This window comes from Osmia lignaria, chromosome 11 (genome assembly GCF_051020975.1).
Source record: "Osmia lignaria lignaria isolate PbOS001 chromosome 11, iyOsmLign1, whole genome shotgun sequence".
Taxonomy (NCBI): Eukaryota; Metazoa; Arthropoda; class Insecta; order Hymenoptera; family Megachilidae; genus Osmia; species Osmia lignaria.
Window position 1 is genome coordinate 3,544,576 of NC_135042.1, and position 19,715 is coordinate 3,564,290.

At 43.1% G+C, this 19,715-nt stretch overlaps 1 protein-coding gene across 3 annotated transcripts in view; it reads left to right on the forward strand.

Moving 5' to 3' along the window:
• Positions 1–19,715, forward strand: part of LOC117610413 (uncharacterized) — a 56,978-nt gene that overhangs the window by 33,511 nt on the left and 3,752 nt on the right. For 2 of the 3 annotated variants that reach the window (XM_076690761.1, XM_076690759.1), the window contains exons 3-5: positions 15,689–16,233; positions 16,624–16,940; positions 18,239–18,553. In XM_076690761.1, the coding sequence (XP_076546876.1) occupies positions 15,741–16,233; positions 16,624–16,940; positions 18,239–18,553 (1,125 nt within the window). In that variant the 5' untranslated portion in view covers positions 15,689–15,740. Of the gene's footprint in view, positions 1–14,185; positions 15,491–15,688; positions 16,234–16,623; positions 16,941–18,238; positions 18,554–19,715 lie in introns of those variants that run through there. The other variant, XM_034337767.2, reaches the window with a different exon arrangement.

The window sequence follows — 19,715 nt, forward strand, 5'->3', positions numbered from 1 at the left end:
TGGTCTGACTGCATACGGAGCCCCTCTACTCCCAGTAGTATTTCCAGACAGTCTGATAGTCAGCCGAGCGTAACTCATTGTCAGAGAGAGAACAGACGTTCGTGTAATTTGCCGCCTCTCTACTTTGACGATTTTAATTGACGAATGGTGTTTATTACACGCAACAAGACTGAAACTTCCGCGAACACGCCACCGAGAAACTTACCTTCGGTTTACTCGAGTTGAAATCAGTGCTGTTTCGAAACTGTAAATAATAATAAACAAGAAACATCAGTAAAACGGTTATTGTCGCGTTTGTCAGCAGCTGATAAACGATGTTTAACCCGTTCTCGTCCCATAGCTACCTTCATTTCGACAGGCTATTCAATTTTCCGTCGAACGTGGCAGGGTCGATAGTCGATACTACAATGAGATTATGCGATGAAATTAACTGTCAGACTGGATATTTCTTGAACGTTATTCGAGGCCCGTCGATTCGCGAAGCGTAATAATCCTGTCGCCTGCGTTCGATGTTGTTATATTCCGAATCATTATCAACGGTGTGCGCGTTTAACGTCGCGTTGTAGAGTTTCTTTTCTAAACCAATCGCGATTTAACTTGCTTTTATTTGTTCCGCGAGATTCGTCGGATAATCGAGGCTAGGATTCAGCGTAAATTGTTCGTGGAATAACAGAGGAGAAAAGGGGATGCGAAAAGGAGAAAATTCGAACGGTTTCTCGCGGGAAATCATTTCGTTGCTTGACGACGTGCGAATAGCTCGTTTCACGTTAAATCGACCAGCATCGAACGTTGTTCGTGGATTATTCTGAAAAATCATTGTTTCACCGATTCGCAAGGAGAAGGGTGAAAAATTGCTACCCTCGTCGTTAATATATAACTGGTATCGCTTAATTAAACTCTTTTGAAAAACGATAAAATTTCGGCCCCGTTAATTTCCCTACCCTTTTCAACCATTCTTCGCACCCTCTCGACGATAGCCTGCTGGGAAGCATTTCTGAACTCCTCTAACCCCTTCGCTCTGATACACCCAGCTCCTCGCTGAATCACTTTCCACCGCGTACTTGGAATTTTATCGGCGTTCCACCTCCCTTAGCCAGCGTTTTCCCTGAAGCACCGTCCATCAGCTACGAAAACTTTATTTCTTTTCTTCGTTAAATTAGAACAAATGAAATGAAACAAAGTTTCAACATTTTCTTTATTATCATAAACCATTTAGCCCGTCGCGTCGCTTCGTCTATAGATCGAGGCCTGTTCATTAACCTATAATTACTATGTCAATCAATTTCTCATCCAGGAATTATCGATCGAAACGCGACGAATTTCGGATAAGCGATCGGTACCTAATAAAATTGAGAACAAGATTTCAACCTTAGAGGTAAATGAAATGATTTTATGTATACGACATTCGTGATTTTCGAGTACAAAGATCGCGTGGGACGTCTCGATTAATCGTTGATTAAGATATGGGTATTTATAACGCGGTTAATGGGGCTTAAAGGTAAATTAAAACTGACCCTCTGAAAATCTGACGATCGAGAACGGATTCCGAGGGTTGAATAAACGAGAGACTGTAGGATGATAGGATTATCGAGCACAGAGAGCGGTATGCATGACGAGCAGCGTTTTAATCTGACGTCGATTAGTAGCACAGTCCGCTGGGGATTATGGTCTGGGTTAGGCAGATTCAACGATTACATCGTACAACAACGTAACCAGCCGCGCAATGTTACGTATCCACTCGTGGCTAAAGCTGGCTACTTGCTTTGCCCTGGGTCCCATTGCTAATTGCGTTCATCGCTGCCTGCTACACGATTACCACCGCTAGAATTATCAGCGATACACGTTGCCGATAAAACGAGCCTCCTCTATCCTCTTCCGATCTTCACCTTTTCCCCGACAGACCGATTATTAAACGGAAGCATAATCTCCTACTCGTGATTGATCAATGAGAAAATTGTTTATTCTTGATCTCGATAGGAGATACACGGTTTCGTTGCTGCTTAAATTGAAACTTTTCCTCCCGATTAATTCCCGATGCGACAATATAATTACAGTTAATTATCCGGAATGTCCACCGTTGATTATTTAACGAGAAAACGACGAAGCAGCTCGGAGGTAAGATTGCGCACACTTGATCGAGGATGTAATTACGCGAAGCGGAAGATCTATCTTTATAACGCGATCGATCGTGTGGTTAACCGTTCTGGGTATCGTTTGCCCCGTTAGATCGATAATCGAGAATGGAATGGAGAAGAGGAAGGTTTCGGTGCAGCCGATACGTTGCCTCTGAACGAGTTTGCACTTCGGTGCATCAGTATCGTAGGAATCGATGGAAAATAGAAGGGAAAAAGGTCTGGGAATCAAGGATCCTTTCCTAGGTTAAGAGGAATTTGTGAAAAACAGAAGTTAGGACCCTGGCGTTTATACCTGGCTATATTGCTCCCTTATTATTGGATTTAGAGGTCGCGATCCCACGCATCCTCCGGCTTTCTTATCGGGCATGGGAGTTCCAATCCCACGGTATTACCCTTGTAAATGGCACCGGTCGATGTCCAGCCGGTGCCATATACAAAGAAACTTGTTACTTGTCCACGACTCGCAAAGATATTACCATCTTTATAGAATTCTTGAGAAGCAGCGACGACTTCCCGGTTGAAAAAGCAATACTGCAATGTCATAGGAGATAGGCGAGTTTGAAATATTCAGCAATAGTCTGGCTAGAAAGTTCACTAGAAACCAGGTGCTTGATAATGCAACACTTTCACCTGGAAATATTACCTCGTATCTTTCAGACGACGTTTAACTGTTGCATCCATGAAATAGCTTTGCCAGTGCGCTTCTTCTAAATATTAATTGGATCGTCAAATATTTAGTTGGACACAGTACTGCTCAATTTTGCGACAGTTTCGAACTGAATATCGGGATAATATACGGAGTAAGGGAGTCGTATGGAAATGCGAGCATAAATTCTCGTTGAGAATCGACGAAAATATATTCCTCTCGGACGATTTTTAGCAGCGTGTTTCGATGTTGGATTACGACCTGACATCCGAAACGGGAGAGCAGGTGTGGTTCTCTTTTTTCTCATGCTTTACCGCGAAAGATAAAGGAAAATTACAAATGCTCTCTCCGGTTTTTTGAATGATACACGGCGGAAAATAGAACTGGTTGCACGACGCGAAAATGATTCGTAATCAGCCGTGAGAGAAACGTTCTCGAAGATGGCCCCTCTCGTTTGTCAGACGACGGGAAATGAATGCTTTAACTGAAATTAAATGCTTGGACAGAGGGTCGTGAACGACGTTCCTTTCAAAGCGTCGCTGCTCGCGATACAGGAAAATGGAAAATATAAATAGAACGATACTCGCCAAAGGTTGATGAAAAATCACGAACGTAGTAAAATTATCCAACGAAACACTGATTACTGATTCGATTACACTTGATTGCGACCTAACCGTACAATACGCGCGTCTACCATGCAGGTATCATGAATGAAAATTTGGAAAAAGAACGAACAGAACTGTTCGTCCGTCCTTTATTCGTCGTCGTTATTGCGTCCAATCACTGGTTTGTTTCACTCTTCTGCTCTTTTGTGCGTGCTTTTTTTGTTTAATTCTGTCGAATCCATTCCCACTCTTGAAGCAAACGTTAAATAAAGGGCGTCGAGTTGGCAATTTAAAAGTTTCAAAAGTTCGTAACTTTGCCGAAGGGATTGGTAATGATTGTAGTTATTCGCTCAGTGTAAGTGAAAGCAAGTCGTTTCTTTATAAAGAGTTCTTTCTTATATTCGAAATTAAATTAATGACGACACGGTTGAGTTAGGTGAAACACTCTGTACGTAGATGTTCGTTAAGAAATTTTTCACTCAGTTTACTCCAAATTCCAAAGACTTATTTTCGATGCGGAAAATGCGTTTTCCCTCACGGTTTTGTATCACGAGCATAACGTTATTCCGCTTTGTTCTACGGTAAATCCTTTGAAAGAGAATGCGAACGAGCTGCGAAGAAATTCATTTGGAATATCATTTTCCTCTACTCTTTCCTCTTATTACTTATCGATCGTGAAATAACTTCAATGAATCGAACGCGTTGTATCCTTTTTTCCATAGATTCTATTATTATCCACAGACGTTTTCATTATCTTTCATCTGCAGACGAAAGTAAAAAGAATTGTAAAAAGAATTAATTAAAATTTTCATGCTTTGTACTGTCTTCGTTAGAATAAAGTTATTAATTTATATTTAAATTTTTGTAGGTAAACATTTTGTAGGATGGAAATGAAATTGCACGAAATTATTTTCTGATATTTTAGTTTCTTAAAACAAACATCGCATCGCGTGCTATTGGTATTCCGTGTGCGAATCCTTCAAACTGCGTCGGTGAAATTGAAATAGAAAATAAATTGAAAGGTTTACCAAATATTTGGTAGAGAGGAGCAACGCTTTTAATACCACTGCCAGGAATTTCGATAAAACCGATAATCGTAGTTTTATTTAGTCGCGCTTGAATCGTACTTGACGCATTAATACATCGACGAATCGGATATTGTTAGAAAAATATCTGTTCGTTGATCGCAGAGGATGAAATAACGAGGTTAAAATAGAGGGTGCGCGATGGCAATCCGATTGGCAAAAAGTTTCAAGTCTACATCGGATCCGTAAAGCAATTTTCTTCTGGTCGACCTGTCGGAATCGAATCACCGTTGAAAACAACGGCGAATTTTGATAGGTCCATTTTTATGGTAATCAGGATAGATTTTTTTTTTTTTTTGATTTTTTACCGGGTCAGTTGTTCCGCTCCCTGGGGAGAAGCTCGTTTACATTGGATCCGAAAATGTACCATGCTCGTTTGTAAAATTATCATCGTTTCGAAACGGTTTAAAGTTTATTTGAAAGTGGAATTGAATCGAACACTCTTTGCAATTCGAATCTCGTTGATACACTTTCGTCCTTCACGCCTATCGTTGGAATCGAGTGAAAAACGTCGACGATTGTTGAACGATTCCCTGTTTTCGTGTTTCGCAAACAATCGCGTGATTAGCAGTCGCTTAAACAAATTACGCTCGGTCGCGAGGATCGACGAGCGTTAGAATTAGAATTTCTAAAACATTTTCTGAAGCCAGCGAAGCGAGAAATTGCTTGGTGCCACGACGATTCGTTATATGTATATCCAATGTTTATGATATTTACTTTCTGGTGGTACGCGTGGCACAGTTGGAAATTAACTTGTCGTCGATTCCGTCGACTCGTCGAGCTTTCAAAGGTTCCATAAATATTTGCGCGACTCGTCTGGATGGGACTTTTCGCGGTTTAACGGAGCGAAGGGAATCGTCTGGAGGTTCTTTACCTTTCGACATCAAACATCCTTGAAAATTGTAAATTTTCATATTTCCTCGTATCCTCCTCTCCGTTTCGATCGAACGTCTTTGAATTCGGCAAAGATTCTGCTAACTTTACCGATAACTCGAGAACGGAAATAAAAGATGATTAAAGTAGGTACCGACCGGTCGTAACTTCCAATTACGATTAATACAGCGTGATATAAAAGGTAATAAACGCGTACACCGAGTAATTAAGCCGCGGCTAAAGGTGAATCCGGTAGAGTTATGGAAAATTCGCTTCTTCTTTAGTGGCTAATTCCAACTTTTTTCTACCGTGCTGTTCGAGTTCTCCTCTCGCCTTTATCGATCACCCTAAAGAACCACGAAAAAAAACACGAAGAAAGTACTCGAATTTACGATTCTTTAGACGAGTTAAATTTTAATAAGCGATGTAAACCTTGAGGAATCGTAAATTGCATAATAATTGGAGCGTAGCTCGGCTATTAAACGACTGATAGGGATTTTTTAACTCAAAAACTAGTCAACTAATCAATTTTTAATTATCAATTATCAATCAATCGCTTCGCTCCAATATGTCAGCCTAGCTCGCTCCAACTATGTCGATTGTCTGTAAGATGAAAAAATTGAAACGGCTTTATTCTAACAAACAGTGTAAAAGAATATTTTCAATATTTCAAGCTCGCTACTATTCACGATCGGTAACCTGAAACCTCCTTCGAGCTACCTATAGGACAGCTGACATTGAGATACTATAACTGAACGCGTTATAAAAGAGAGCAGAAACGTTATTGGATGTCAGTTCAGCGACTCGTGCGAAAAAAGAACGATTTTGCTTTACACTCGCGTTACCGATAACCCAAGCAAACACACTAAACCGACCAGTCGCTTCCTGTTGATCGATGGTCTTGGACGACTCGTCGCTCTTACCCACCGACGTCCATTTCACCCTTCGCTTACAAATTTCTTCAAAGGTGAGACACGACACTTTACATCATCGAAATGAATCGTGGAAGAAAAGCTATCGAGACCTTCGAAACACTTGTTGAAATCTTCGAGTCAGTTCCATTGTTACAATTTAACGAATTCTTTTCGTTAAATTTGTCAACCTAGAAGGAGATATTATTTGTCAAAAAAAAAAAAAATAAAAAAACATTGCCGGTAGATTGTCTGTTGCGAGGGTAGAAGAGATCGGTGGTTGAACGCGACTCTTCCCCTAGGTCTGGTTTTAAAGCTGCAGAAATAGGTTGCGCCAGGGCAGGAGGGCTGGTAGGCAGGCAGGGGCTTATGTGTCGTGGACGAGGCCTTGGTGATCGATAGGGTCTAACCCACCACCACCAACCACCACCACCACTACTAGCAACGCCATTCCTCCACCATAGCCCCACGTACACGCTCCGCTGTTTACCAACACTTTTCTCGCGACATAATAGGATACAGGTAAATAGAGGGAGGGGAGGGAAGGGGTCGAGCATCCCTGTCGTGGATGCAACGAGAGAGGCTTTCTTCGTGTTTACCCGGCACCAACTCGTTAAACAATTTCTAGTCGCCTGCATCCGCGACTACCACGATCCGTGCCTTTTATAGATGCAGATGCATGCGTGTCACCTTGCGACATATGCAATGGGCTTCAAGAAGATTTGCATATTAAGATCGCCGCCACCATCCAACAGGCTTTTCGTTATTAGTCAGCTTTTACAGGTTAATTCCCTTTCGATCCGAATTTTGATAGCGTCTGCGTACGCTCGTCAAAATTACGTACCTTCGGCCTGGAAAAAATCTCAGCCTCTTCTTGTATGTTTATTTTACGAGGCTTCGAAATCGCTTCTTTCGTTTATCGAGTAAAATCTCTTACTTCTCCTGTTATTTCGTCCAAGTAGTCTACCCAAAGTACGAAATAAATTTTTTACCAGTACCAGCCTTGCGATACCACCTCCTGCACGATGGGTCGAGCGTTCTCCAGCGACGCGTACAGGTATTCCTGACGTAACGAAATCGGTCGGGCGTACAGGCTTGCAAGTGAATCGTGTTTATTTTAACGCGACAACAATAGCTCGGCTCCTTTTTTTATGGCACGTCGCTTTCCAAGCTCTGACACCTTATCTTTATCGATCGGCAACAAAACGAACTAACCTACCCTTACCGAGTTACTTTCCTTTCAAATTTCACCAATCAAGGAATCGGTGTAATCGTAGCTAGAGAAAGGTTTCTTAGAATTTAAATAGAAATCAAAGACCCGCTAGAGATGTAAGAATAATCGAAGATTGCTATTTGCCGGACACGACAGCTATCGTTAGAGTATCCCGAGAGTGCATGGAAAATTTAGATTGCATCGCGTCCGGCAATTTTTCACGCGGCTCGCATACGATCACGATTTTTCCCCCCGGTCGAAGCGAAGAGAATTCGTTCCATTCACCGCGTCGAGGAGCATGCGTGGGATCGGGTGGAGAGGAAAGCCGATCCATCGAAGATTTAGCCGGTGTTGGCGTTCAAGCGGCGCGTGGCTAACCTCGTTCTGAATCAAGTTGTTCGGTCGCCGAGCACGACCAATCGAGAACGTTTGCGGTCGGTGAATGACTGGTTGGAACGGTGTGCTTGTCAAAGCATACACCCGATATACGAGGCTACACATGGCCGCCCCGTCGCTTGTGTCCGAGGGACGAGCTCGCCTTCCCTTACCTTCCGTACAGGTCGACCCATAACCCGCAAAAATTCCTCCACCCCGCAACCCCTTCGGCATCGACGTCGCTTGCCGACCCATTAATCTGTCGTTATCGTTGTTCGAACTGCGAGAACAAGCAAAACACGACACCACGGGCTTCCCTGGTATCTCGATCGAGTGTCGTCCCTTGAAATTTCTTCGGATACCAACTACAAGGCTCGGGTGTCCCCCGCTGACATTGGCGAATAACCGATAAGCGTACGGAGAATACCGATTGATACCAAATGTGATCGGGAAAAAGTGGAGGAAAGGAGAGAAGCGATTTGTAAGGCACCCTGTATAAAGGTACAGAAGGATGGAATCGCGTGTGTACGAGGAAAGAGAGGGTGTAGAAGGAAGAAGGAGGGATGGAGAGGAGAGGCCTCGTTGACTAGAGACTGCTAGGGTGTGACGGATTTCACGGGACGACGAGCTAACGAAAAACTAGTCGGCTGTGAGGTGAGAGGGCAGAGACTACCGCTGCTCCTTTGCACCCTTCGCCCCCTTTTTACCACCCCCTCTAGCCGTGCTTCAGTCGCTTTTAACACGGCATTCCAAGCGACGGCAACCGCGAGCTAGACACTTCGGCTAACCTCCCGATAAACGTATCGATCAGCTAATAGCTCTTGAAACGCGGCAACCGCATCGCGACAGTTATCCGCCAACAACCATCTTTGTCCACCAATTTTTTACCCCCGAAAAGCGAATCGATTAAAGTCCGTTTCTTTAATTTTATATTGGCAAGATTGTCACGTAATGGGTGAACGTTCGTTCGTAAAACCGAAAGGATTAAGCAAGAGGAAAGAAAGGTTGAGGGGTTTTAACAGAGAGAAAAGACAACGACGGTACGGGACAAGCGTTTCAAGCAAGTTCGTTAGATACACCCGATGAGAGGCTCGTTAAATTCTCTTTGCTTCTTTTCTCGCTCTTTTCCCCTAACGAGCATCCTCATTGCCGAAGTGTAAAAGGAGGCAACGATCCTCGCGAAACGCCGCCGCTTCTCGTTATAACGAAACAGTTTACGTGACTGCCACGGCGGATAATTAAAAAGAAATCCCATCGAATTCTTCCATCTTTCAACCACTTCGTTTTTCAATCCCCTTCGTATCGAACGTTTCTCCCCATTCAGCCATCAGCGGGGGTGGAATTGCACGGAAAGAGCTTGCCGGAGGAATTTTTTTTCAACCTAACCGTTTAACCGGTGCGTTGTCGACCGGTTACAATTACCTTCGACTCTTTCAGTTTTCCATTTACAATAAAATGAAAACAGGAGTACGCGGTTGGAGTTCTGGTTGAATAAATGTTTCGCGTCCGCTTTGCAACCACGTTATTTCGTTGACGTTTCCCGAGGAATAATTCTGTTTCGTTTACCTTAAACGCAGCATGTTTCTATTCAACGTTGGAATAAACAAATTACATAACCGTACCGTTTCCGTTTCAATGGTAAGGTTTCCAACCCTCTCGTTTCCTTTGTCTCTTTCGTCTCGCGGTAACTCGCTTTTCTCGCTAGTTTTTTTTCTCCTGGCCGATCTTTGAAGGTTGCCGTTGGAAGATGGCGAAACAGCTCGTCTCGACTCGAGCTCGAAGGTAAGCTGAAATTAAGAGAGGTTTCGGTCTCTTCGACCCAAGAGATTCCATTAATCCGATCGTTCCACCCCCTCGTTGCCTCCTTTCTCTCTGTGTAACGACTAGTTTACAGGAACTGCTGTTCGTTTTTCAATGAAAAAAAACACCCCTTTCTCTTAACGTCTTTCTGTTCTTCTTACACCCTCGTTGCCACTCGACAGTGTTTTGCTTCACCCCTTAAGCATCGCCGCCACTTTATATCTCGCCGAGTCTTTCGTTTTTCCATTTTCCTTTTTTACAGTTTCCAGCTGATCGAACTCGCGAGAAACAGTCTACGAAAGCTCCTTAAATTTTCTTGTTCTGGAATTTTATTACCTTCGTAATCCTTTTCGAACTTTCATAATTTCCCAATCGTTCGAGCGAAGACGTTGAAATTTCGCAAACGAGATAACGCGAAACCGGCTTCGTTTACGAGATCAGATTTATCCTAGAGACGAGACGAATCGTCTGGGAATGTTCGTTGAAAAGCGTCGTTATGTTTATCGGTAGAATCGTTTCTACTCTTTCAAAAGCACCCTCGCTACCCTGCCGAAAGCTCGGAACCGTAGGTTCGGATGAAGGGCTAATGATTGCAGGGCAAACAGATTAAAGGCGAAAGGATAGAGGAGGCGGTGGTAATTTCGCGAAGATAAGCGCTAGGTTGAACGAAAGGTTCGCTGTATACAAACACGGCCACTAATGACGTTGGGAAACTTAAAGGAGGGGGAAATAAAGGGTGGAGGGCAAAGTTTGAAGACAGTCGAGACGAAAGATAAAGACCGAATGAATATTCCGTCGAGCCTTACGGCTTTGCCACTCGACCAAACGAAACTGATTGTGAGGGAAAAAAGGAAAATTTCCCTTCCATCTCTGTCAGGACTAACTTCATTCGTCGAAGCCGCGGGTAAAAGAAGGTTTTCAAATCTGTCGTGCGTTTATTTCGTAAACACATCAGAATTTTTATTGCCAACTTCGCGAGGAACGTTCAGAGAAACTTGCCAAACTTTCGGCGCTTCCAAGATTTAGGAGGAGTAATTCGATTTCGCGAACCCCTGCCTCTGAGTAATATTCCAAACGTCCTCAGACACCCCCTGGCAGCAGAATTTTTTCCTCTATCTCCGTCTGTGAATTATCGACTTGGGTCGCGGGGAAAGGTGAATCAGAAAAGTTTCGTAGACGCGAGAAACTGCCGGCACTTAGAACTTGCCTTCTGGAGCACGTTTTATGAATTTTTCGCGAATCCAACCGGATTCGAAAGCTGCCAGATACAGTAAAACCTGGATAATTGCAACCAAGATTGGGACCCAGTGGTTGCATTTATCCAAGCGAGGTGTCGAATCTCGGGTTACACGCGACGACCAGTCAAACGTGAACGTAGAAAGGGACAGACAGTGGAGGAAAGAGAGAGGTTTGATGATGAAAGGAAAGAGCCGAAAGGTATCGGTGTGACTAATACTAATTCAACTATAAAACTTTTTTATTTTTGACTTTTTTTTATTGAAACTTTTACTAACGCATTGGTGAAATTTTTCTGATTAAAATGGTACCAAACACGATATAGTTTCAATTATAATTACTTGCTAAAATTGATATTAAAGGTTGGCGAAAAGCAACAGAGATCGAAATCAAAACCAGTCGCGGTGTCGGCTCTGGTTTCAAAGGTTTCATTTATCCAGGCAAGGTGGCGATTCTGGGCATTTAATGTTGCATTTATCCAAGCGAGGTGTTGATTCTGCGTCCGTACACATGTTTTGTATTCAGCCGACATCATTTATATTCAGTCGTGGTGTCAATTCTATGTTGTTTATTCTATTACTATTGTTTATAAATATAATTCAAATTATATCATGTTTGGTGTCTTTTTAATCAGAAAAATCTCACAAATGCGTTAGTAAAAGTTTCATTAAGAAAAAGTTAAAAATAAAAAAGTTTTATCGTTCAATTAGTATTAGTCACACCGATATTACGGTCGGATCATATTACACGGTTTTCTCGTCTAGGGGAATCCCCCCAAGTGGAGGGGATAGCGATGTTGCACTTATCCAAGCATTCTTTCGTTGCATTTATCCAGGTTTTACTGTAATCGAAACGATCTTGTTCGCGGTTTCCTACGCTTCGTTAACCATCGAATAACCCGGATAACGTATAAAGAACATTAGCGACGTTTAAATATGCTTTTACGAAACAATACTCGTTTAATTAGAGAAAGAGAATTGGAAGATTAATGCGAGGAGCAAGAATTATAGCCAACTGTAAACTGGTATCAGGAATAATTTAGAACAAGTTGGAAGATGATTCGAGAAATGATTTATATCCAGACCGAAAGGAAGCTTCTAAGTTTCGAACGCAATCTCGTTACGTGATCGCTTTTAAAGCGACTTTCGCGGAGACGTCCCGTGGGATCTATAAAACATCGATGAAGAGAAAGGCTTTTTGAAACACGAAACGACGGGTCCTCGGGTTCAATTTATACTGGGATTTCAAAAAAAAAAAATTTCGATCTGAAAAGAAGTGAAAAATATTTTAATTAATCAAACGGATAATAGCGCGTCGATGTAAGAAAGTTCCTTTAGATTCTCAGCTTTCCCAGAGTCTCGCTTCCGTCGACTCGCTTCCAACACAATCGTACTCGACGAGAAAATTAATTTTCGACCGATTCGTAAAGGCGAACCCATTTCGAATCCCTTGATTTATCGCGTTAGACGCGACGAGCAAAGACGTTCCCTCTAATCGCTAACTAATTAAGCTATTAATCACGAGACATTTACGTCGCAGTCAACGTTTGCATTTCCATTTAATGCTTACAATCGAAACAACGAATGTTTCATCGTACGTAGGTGTAATATATAATCCTTTCGTATAGATGAAGTAATTAACAAATTATCCGTCTATCACGTATTCATCGAATTCGCGTTCAATTAACGATTTAATATTTTACCGTTCCATTAGGAGAAATCGGTGTTGTTTATTATAGAACATTACCAGGTATAACTATATCGGTTTAGAGTTCCGTTTTCCAGGATATTCGAAATTTCTCTGACGTTTGACGCAACGGAAGCGTCAGGTGTCGATAGAAATAAAGATGATTGCACGAGGATGAAAGTTGCAGCGGAAGAGATGGCTAGAGAGATGAAAGCCGACCAGGAAATACATAAAAATAACTGAAAATCCTTCGCAACTTTGTACCTAAGGAGATTGTGCGGATTTTCACGAACCACCCTGTCTACACGCTACTCCGAACAACTTACACTAATCTTATTACGCTCGTTAACGTTACAGTTGCACGTGCTAGAAGATAATGCCTGCCAAGGGTACGTATTCGTATCTGTACACGCGTAACTTTTAATTGGCTCTCGTGCAAGACTTAAACATTCTGCTCTGCAAGTTGAACCGTCAAAGTAGCTTTCGATTCCCTTTGCCGGGATTAATCTACAATTTTTACAATTTGTATATTTCCTTTGGAACGACCTGTAGATTGATCGTTTTTCCTCTGGAGCACGTGTATCATTGGATGCGATGGTAGCGAGACTCGGTATGCAGGACAGTAGGTCGTCATCCTCGTCTCCGGTTCCTCTTCGCCTTCATTTTTTCTTTCTCCTTCGTCCCCTTCTTCCTCACCTCTCGTTTAACGCGAAATTGCATCGATTTAATGGACGTCGATCCGTACAATCAAGGCTCGTTTAATAAACTAAACCATCTTTCGAGAAAATCATTCGACGCGTTCTAATCTTAAGAAACACGATTCTTCTTATTTTGTAATTATATCCCCCGAAGACTTTGTACCTTGTACAGGGCTCCTTTTATCCGCTGTTTCTTCGTTTATTATCCTTGTCTCTTGTAAGAAGATTTCCTTTTGCCGGTGCAGTCGCAGTGTCGGATCACGTTAGCCTCGTTTTCCCGGCCGTTCATTATTTTCATTTCCCGAGCTCCTGGTACCTTATGGTGCTCGTCATCCTTCCCTTATCTCGTGTCCTGCTTCTTTATTCTCCTTCCCTAAAGAATTCCTTATCGAAACGGTGAATCTTCAGCGAAAGACTAAAAGATCTGTTAAAAATTACGAGCATCCAATATTTCAAAGGATTTTTATATCTCTGACTTTCATAAATCTATCTTTCCCAATTTTCCCGAAGCAACTGCAGGAAAGGTAGAAAATCCAAGTGTACTAGGTACAGTGAGAAAGAAACAGAGATTGGCTATGTACTGGTGGCTTGAGAAAAGAGAAGCCATCGTCAAGGGGGGCATGAATCTCACGCGTTTCCCTCTGTGTTCCACCTCCATCGTGGTAGAGGAGCAGCTTCCGAGAGACTAGCAAGGATTTCGTTGTCCGTTCGTCTGGCAGACATGACGGATCAGCCGGCTTTCACGGCCGAAAATTCGCTCGTTTCCCCGGGATCCTCGTTCGCGACATTTTCCACCGACTCCAGTGTGTGACTACTACAAGTGTCACTCTTGCTCTTGCAAGTCCACTTACTAAAAGTTTCGATCAGTGAGGAAAAACTTGGTCATCGAATTAATCTCGAGTTCGCTCCGGTTCCATTGTGATCGTAATTGAAATCGCAGAAAGTTTCGCGTCGATTTAATCGAGTAAACTGTTACGTTTTGTGCACCCTCGTAAAGTGTCGATGTATTTACAAAACGGCTCACCGCGGTCCGTATAATAAATTATATTTGTCGATGGATATTTCGCTCGATAGATTTGCGGAGTGTCTGTTCGGTAAGCAACGGTGCAGAAATTGAACGATATTCTTCTGGAAGAAAAATTCTGTACGACTCTGATTTACATCTGATTCTCCCACGGACTTCCGTTTGAAATAGTTTCGCACGGTCTAAGAGCGCGTTACAGCAACGCCAAGAATTCTCTTCTTGCTGTTTATTTTAAATCCTGCTTTTACTTTAAAACCAGCCTTCAGACGTTTCCCGATAAAAGATTCACGGCAGAAGATATCGGGATTAGAATACGCGAGCAGGTTGTTCAACGATAATTCGGTATAGATGATACGCGAAGGTGGCGAACGAGAAAGGTTTCGTTGGTAGAAGGTTTTTGCCTAAATTATTTCGTACGGGTTTAAGGATAAGTGGGCCGGTCGAGCCGCGGGCTATAGGCCAGCCCGAATTTCGTACCGGCAGATCATCGACCGTTAGAGGAAACCGTGAAAGAGAGAAAGAGGGAAGGATCGAGATTGTGAGAAAAGAAAGCAGAGACCGACCGGTGGACTGGTCTCCTCGTTGAAATGAGTCACTCGTTCCTTTCTCAATGAATAGTCGCTGTTTAACCAGTGCGAAAGTGGCAGAACGTGATTACGCTCTTCGCTAATTCTTTTCTAAGAAGATTAGAAAAGAAATTAATCTTTCGTTCGCCGCGTCATCGATATCCTCGATATCTTGGGACGGTAAAGGATCTGCAATCTGAGAGATTGGCAAAAACCCGAAGGAAAGAAGAAAGGTCCCTTTGGTCCAAATTAACGAAAGAAACGTAGAAGACGAGTCGGGCATAGGAAACGATAAAACAGGGTGAGGTCAGGGCCGAAGACGAAGCAAGACCAGCGTCGAAGAAAAGGTCGATCAGAAAACGCGAATGAATTGAACAATTTTCCTGGAATTAAGACTGCCAGTGGAGGTGAAACGTGAAAGGGAAAAAAAAGGGTAGAGATAGTTGGTAGTAGAGAAGAGCAAGATGAGCAGACGAACCGTGCCACCGGCTGGACTAAACTCCTGCGAGAGGATCAGACCGGAACGACCCAGGAATCCCATTCAGAGACTCGTATGGGGTCCAGGTTCTCAATTTCAAGTCAGTCCAATCGGTCTACCCGAGGACGAAGGTTCGAACCCTAGAATGGCTCTGAGAAGGTACGAGAACCTTGCCAGAAATCCCGGCTAATCATTCGTAATCAACCCATTAATTACCCACTGTGCGATTAACGTGTTTCGATACCACCGATTAATCAAATTTCATTATAGATAAGGAAAGGAAAATAATTCGTGAAATTATCAGGGCAAATTTGATTTAATGTTACTTCATTTAACATAAGGTTTTTTTGTTCACAGATTGCTGAGACTGTACGAAGGAAGACAGTACCGAGAGGCAGCCAGTTTTCTCATGAAGCTACCCCAGTACACCCTGAAGGCGACCCTACCGGATATTCCGGTGGACCTGTTGATCGAAACCCTCCCGCACAGTTTGTCTCTTTTAGAGGCTCTCTATTCGAGGCTGGTCGAGTTGAACGTGAACGATGCAAAGATTTTGAGAGTGGAACAAGTACTCTGGAGGGTGGTGCATCTGATTTCGACCAGCCAGGACCACTTCCGTTTGAGGATCTGGAGCAAACTGCTGGTGTCCCTGGCCAGATTGGCACCGAACGCGAGAAATACCCTGGTCACGCGAAAAAGATCTTTGGAAAGAGCTGTCGAGGGTTTGGGTAAACACGGGCTGGTACCTTCTTGCCAAGTGAACAATCCGGAGAACGGTACCGGGTCGAATTTGCTTCCTCTTCCGGTCGCGATGAAAGAGGAGCTCGAGAACAGAATCGAAGCATACAAATTGGCAGTGCACAAAGTCGAGAGCTTTGGGAAACACGCCAGAACTCACAAAGGTAATGGCTAACGTATTCAGAATTTTCTTTCGCCCATATTTCCAATTTGTTCGAATAAATGAAATTCACATGGCAATCCAACGATTTAAGGACAGTACTCAACCGAGTGTAATTTCCACTTTCCAACTAATTGACGAATAATTGTCGTTGGTTTGGAATTTATCGAGATTCGTGATTAATTTGATATTCGAATCGTAGAATAATTTAATATCACGCTTCGTCGATTCGATGACGAAGTTTCGATCAGAAACACGTGACAATTTTCTAGAACTAGTGAAATCATAGATTCGTTTATTACCGCGTTCATGTTCACACGGAATAAGTGAAATCATAGGATTTCTCGAATAAATATCGCGCGGTCGAAGGAAAGTAATGGTCGTACGTTTCCAGCTGATCAAGGTGTACAAGCTGCCTCGCACCAGAGGCAACTTTCGCTAAAGTACAGCGAGATTCAGCAGAGGCTGATCGATAATCAGAGTCTACTGAACACGTTGGAGAAAGCTGGTGACCCGAGCGGCTTAGAAAGCTTGCTATCCGAGCTGAAACGAAGGGTCGAACAGGACAAGGAGGCGCTCAGACAATGGACGGCCTTGAGGAAATCCACGCTAGCTGGAAACACGAAAAATCCACCGTTGGCTGCCAGCCTCTTACAATTCTCCAGGGGTTGCGAGCTGGCTCTGCAATTGATGGATCAAGATAATCTACAGGTAGATTAAACTTTCGTTTCTTACCGATTTTTTAATCTTCGTGAAATATTTCAAAAAGAACACTCTCGCCTCTGTAATATCTTTATTACGATGTTTAACGTAAAAACGTAACAGATGTAGTTACATATTTGGCTGGTACGTGAAACAGTTGCAAAGTAACTGATAGCATCCCCATGAGACGGTGGCTCAGCAGCTTGATGAACGAAACTGGATTCGTAAGCGCAAACTCTCCACGTTCACGTGATATCCCTTAAGGACCCCTTCGTGATCTTATATTACGCGAGTTTGCCTGCAGCGACCGTCCTTGTTGCTAATGTAATACGTGTTCACCTAGCCGCAGAAAAAATTCCTCTTACCGATTAAAAGTTAACTACCCACCACAGGGGATAATCAATCCTTTTCAAAATTGAAACAACCTCGAATTATCTAAAGTCATGTAAATTAATGTAATCCCTCGAAAATACAGGGCGTGAAATTTCCGGAAAGATCGCTGCCGACAGCAACATCCGAGTCTTTGTAAACCATTAATTCGAGCGATTTAATGGAACGCTTCGACCAATTCCCATTAACACGGTCGCCTGCAGGTATTCCAGTTGTTCAATTCAATTTTAATACACAAGTTACGAGCTATCATAATAACGCTCGATTCGGATCTCTCGCGCGATTAATTAACGCCCGGCCGCAACTGAAATGTTTGCTTTAAGCATTTCGTTAAACCGATGAACGTAACGAGACGTTTCCACGCCGGACGGGAAATTTTTCCGTATTTCAAGAGAATCGAACGGCGATGGGAAAACGCGGATGGTTATTTGAAATTCCTCTAGTTTTTAACGCTTCGAAAGAACGTTCGACTCGGTTCGAAGTTCCCTTCAAATTGGATTTGCGATAACAGGAAGAAGGTTCCGAAGATTCCGTGCAGTTTCGTTCCATCGAATTCAATAGTCGTCGAGATGATTCTTAAGAAAAGTATGAATCCGCCGTTCATCGCGAGACTCGTGCGAAAGATTTTTCTCGTTTCCCGTGAAAACGTATCGCGATTCTATGGAGAAAAAAAGAAAAAAAGAACCAGGTCATCGATATAATTATTAATTAAAAACGTGGCTGAACGAGTTCGTGGTAAAGGCGAATTCGAGGGGCTTATCGCGAATCGAATAATTATTCCGATTCTCCTGGGAACACTGCTTTCACTCGGCTATTCGTCGATCCCCTCGGAAATCGAGCATCGTCTTAGCTTCGCGAAAGGACGTTGAATTTTCCTATTTCGAAATGTCCAGCGTGTTTGAAATATTTTCGCGTAGGTATTCCATCTGGCCGAGAATCTGGCGGACGATTACGAAGAGGAATCCAGCAGCAGTGCCGGCTATCATACGGATGAGAGTTGCAGTCCAACGCCGGAACCGGTGGTCAGGAAGGGTAGCTGCGAGATTCACAGGTTCGAGGAGAATTTTTCGAATGCGACTTGCTGCGAGGAGGCGAGCACGAAACGACTGGTCGAAAGATACGCTGCGCTGTACGGGCAAGCGCATTTGCATACCTTGGATGCCTTGGACGCTTTGGAGCCATTGAAAGACGCCCCCGACTTGAAAGCCAAGATTCTCTATTCAGTGGTCGTGGTAAGTGGCACTTTATGTAAAGTAGGAGTAATCGTACCGACCTCCCGTCACCCTTAATGCGCTTGCATCCTAGTTCAGGCACCGAATTGACCGACGGACTTCCGTCTACCTAACTCCACCCACTTCTCTATTAACCTTTTCGAATACTTCTCGTCGCGTTAAATATTTGCAATTATTCCGCAGCACGCGTTGCACGAAACTGGAAACAGTAAACTCGACGACGAAACTTTATTAGTGGAAGTTGCGCCGGTAACTTTACGACTCCCCGTTGTCGCGATTCGCGACGTTAATCAATTCCATATGCAGTTACGTTTATGACGATTATTTTACGACATTCACAGCGACAACGTAAACCGTGGAATTTCTTTTAACCACTTTTATCGACAACATTTCTCCCTGGATAAAAGAACTTTAAACTTTGTTCCCGTGAAATGTTTTTAACTTTTCTTCTTTCTCTTCACGTGTCGGTGGAAACTCGACACGCGTTATCGTGCGACAGCTCGACGCTTTATCGTCGAAAATCTTGCCCTCACGGGACTAACGATAGCAACAATAGGAACTCTCGAGTTGGCGAAGAAAAATGAATCGTCGCTCGCGATTCTTATCGCGCTCTTTTCAAGCAGTTTCATTAGTTTCTTCTCCGGTCGATTTCTAATCATTTTCTTGCTATTGTATTCAATTAAAATTGTACAAACGGTCGAAACACGCGAGGTCTTTTCCAAACTGTGTAGGGGTTGGAAAATATTCAGGTATCTTCACGCTCCAATTGAAACCATCATTTTCCCTTCCCTTTGGCTTGAAAAATCAAAGTACCGTTTCGTTACAAATGGACAAACAAAAAAGAACAAACCAACCTTTCATTCAATTGTTTCTGCGTGCAGGCTGTCAATCATCGCGATTCATCGTGCTTTTCGGTTCATCTCCGATCGAGGGGTTGTTTCTTTTTCCGTCAATTTTATCGCGCGTTGCTTTTTTCCCATTCACTCGAAGGTTTTGTTTAAATGGTCCTTTGTTATCTGGAAACCCTTATCGTTATGTCGCGGCTCGTTACGTCGTATGAAAGAGACAGAATTGTCGAGCTTTCGAAACGTGAAATTCATTTGCCTCGATGAAACTCTGGTAATCGAGCAACTGCACGCAAGCTTGAAAAATCTACGACAGA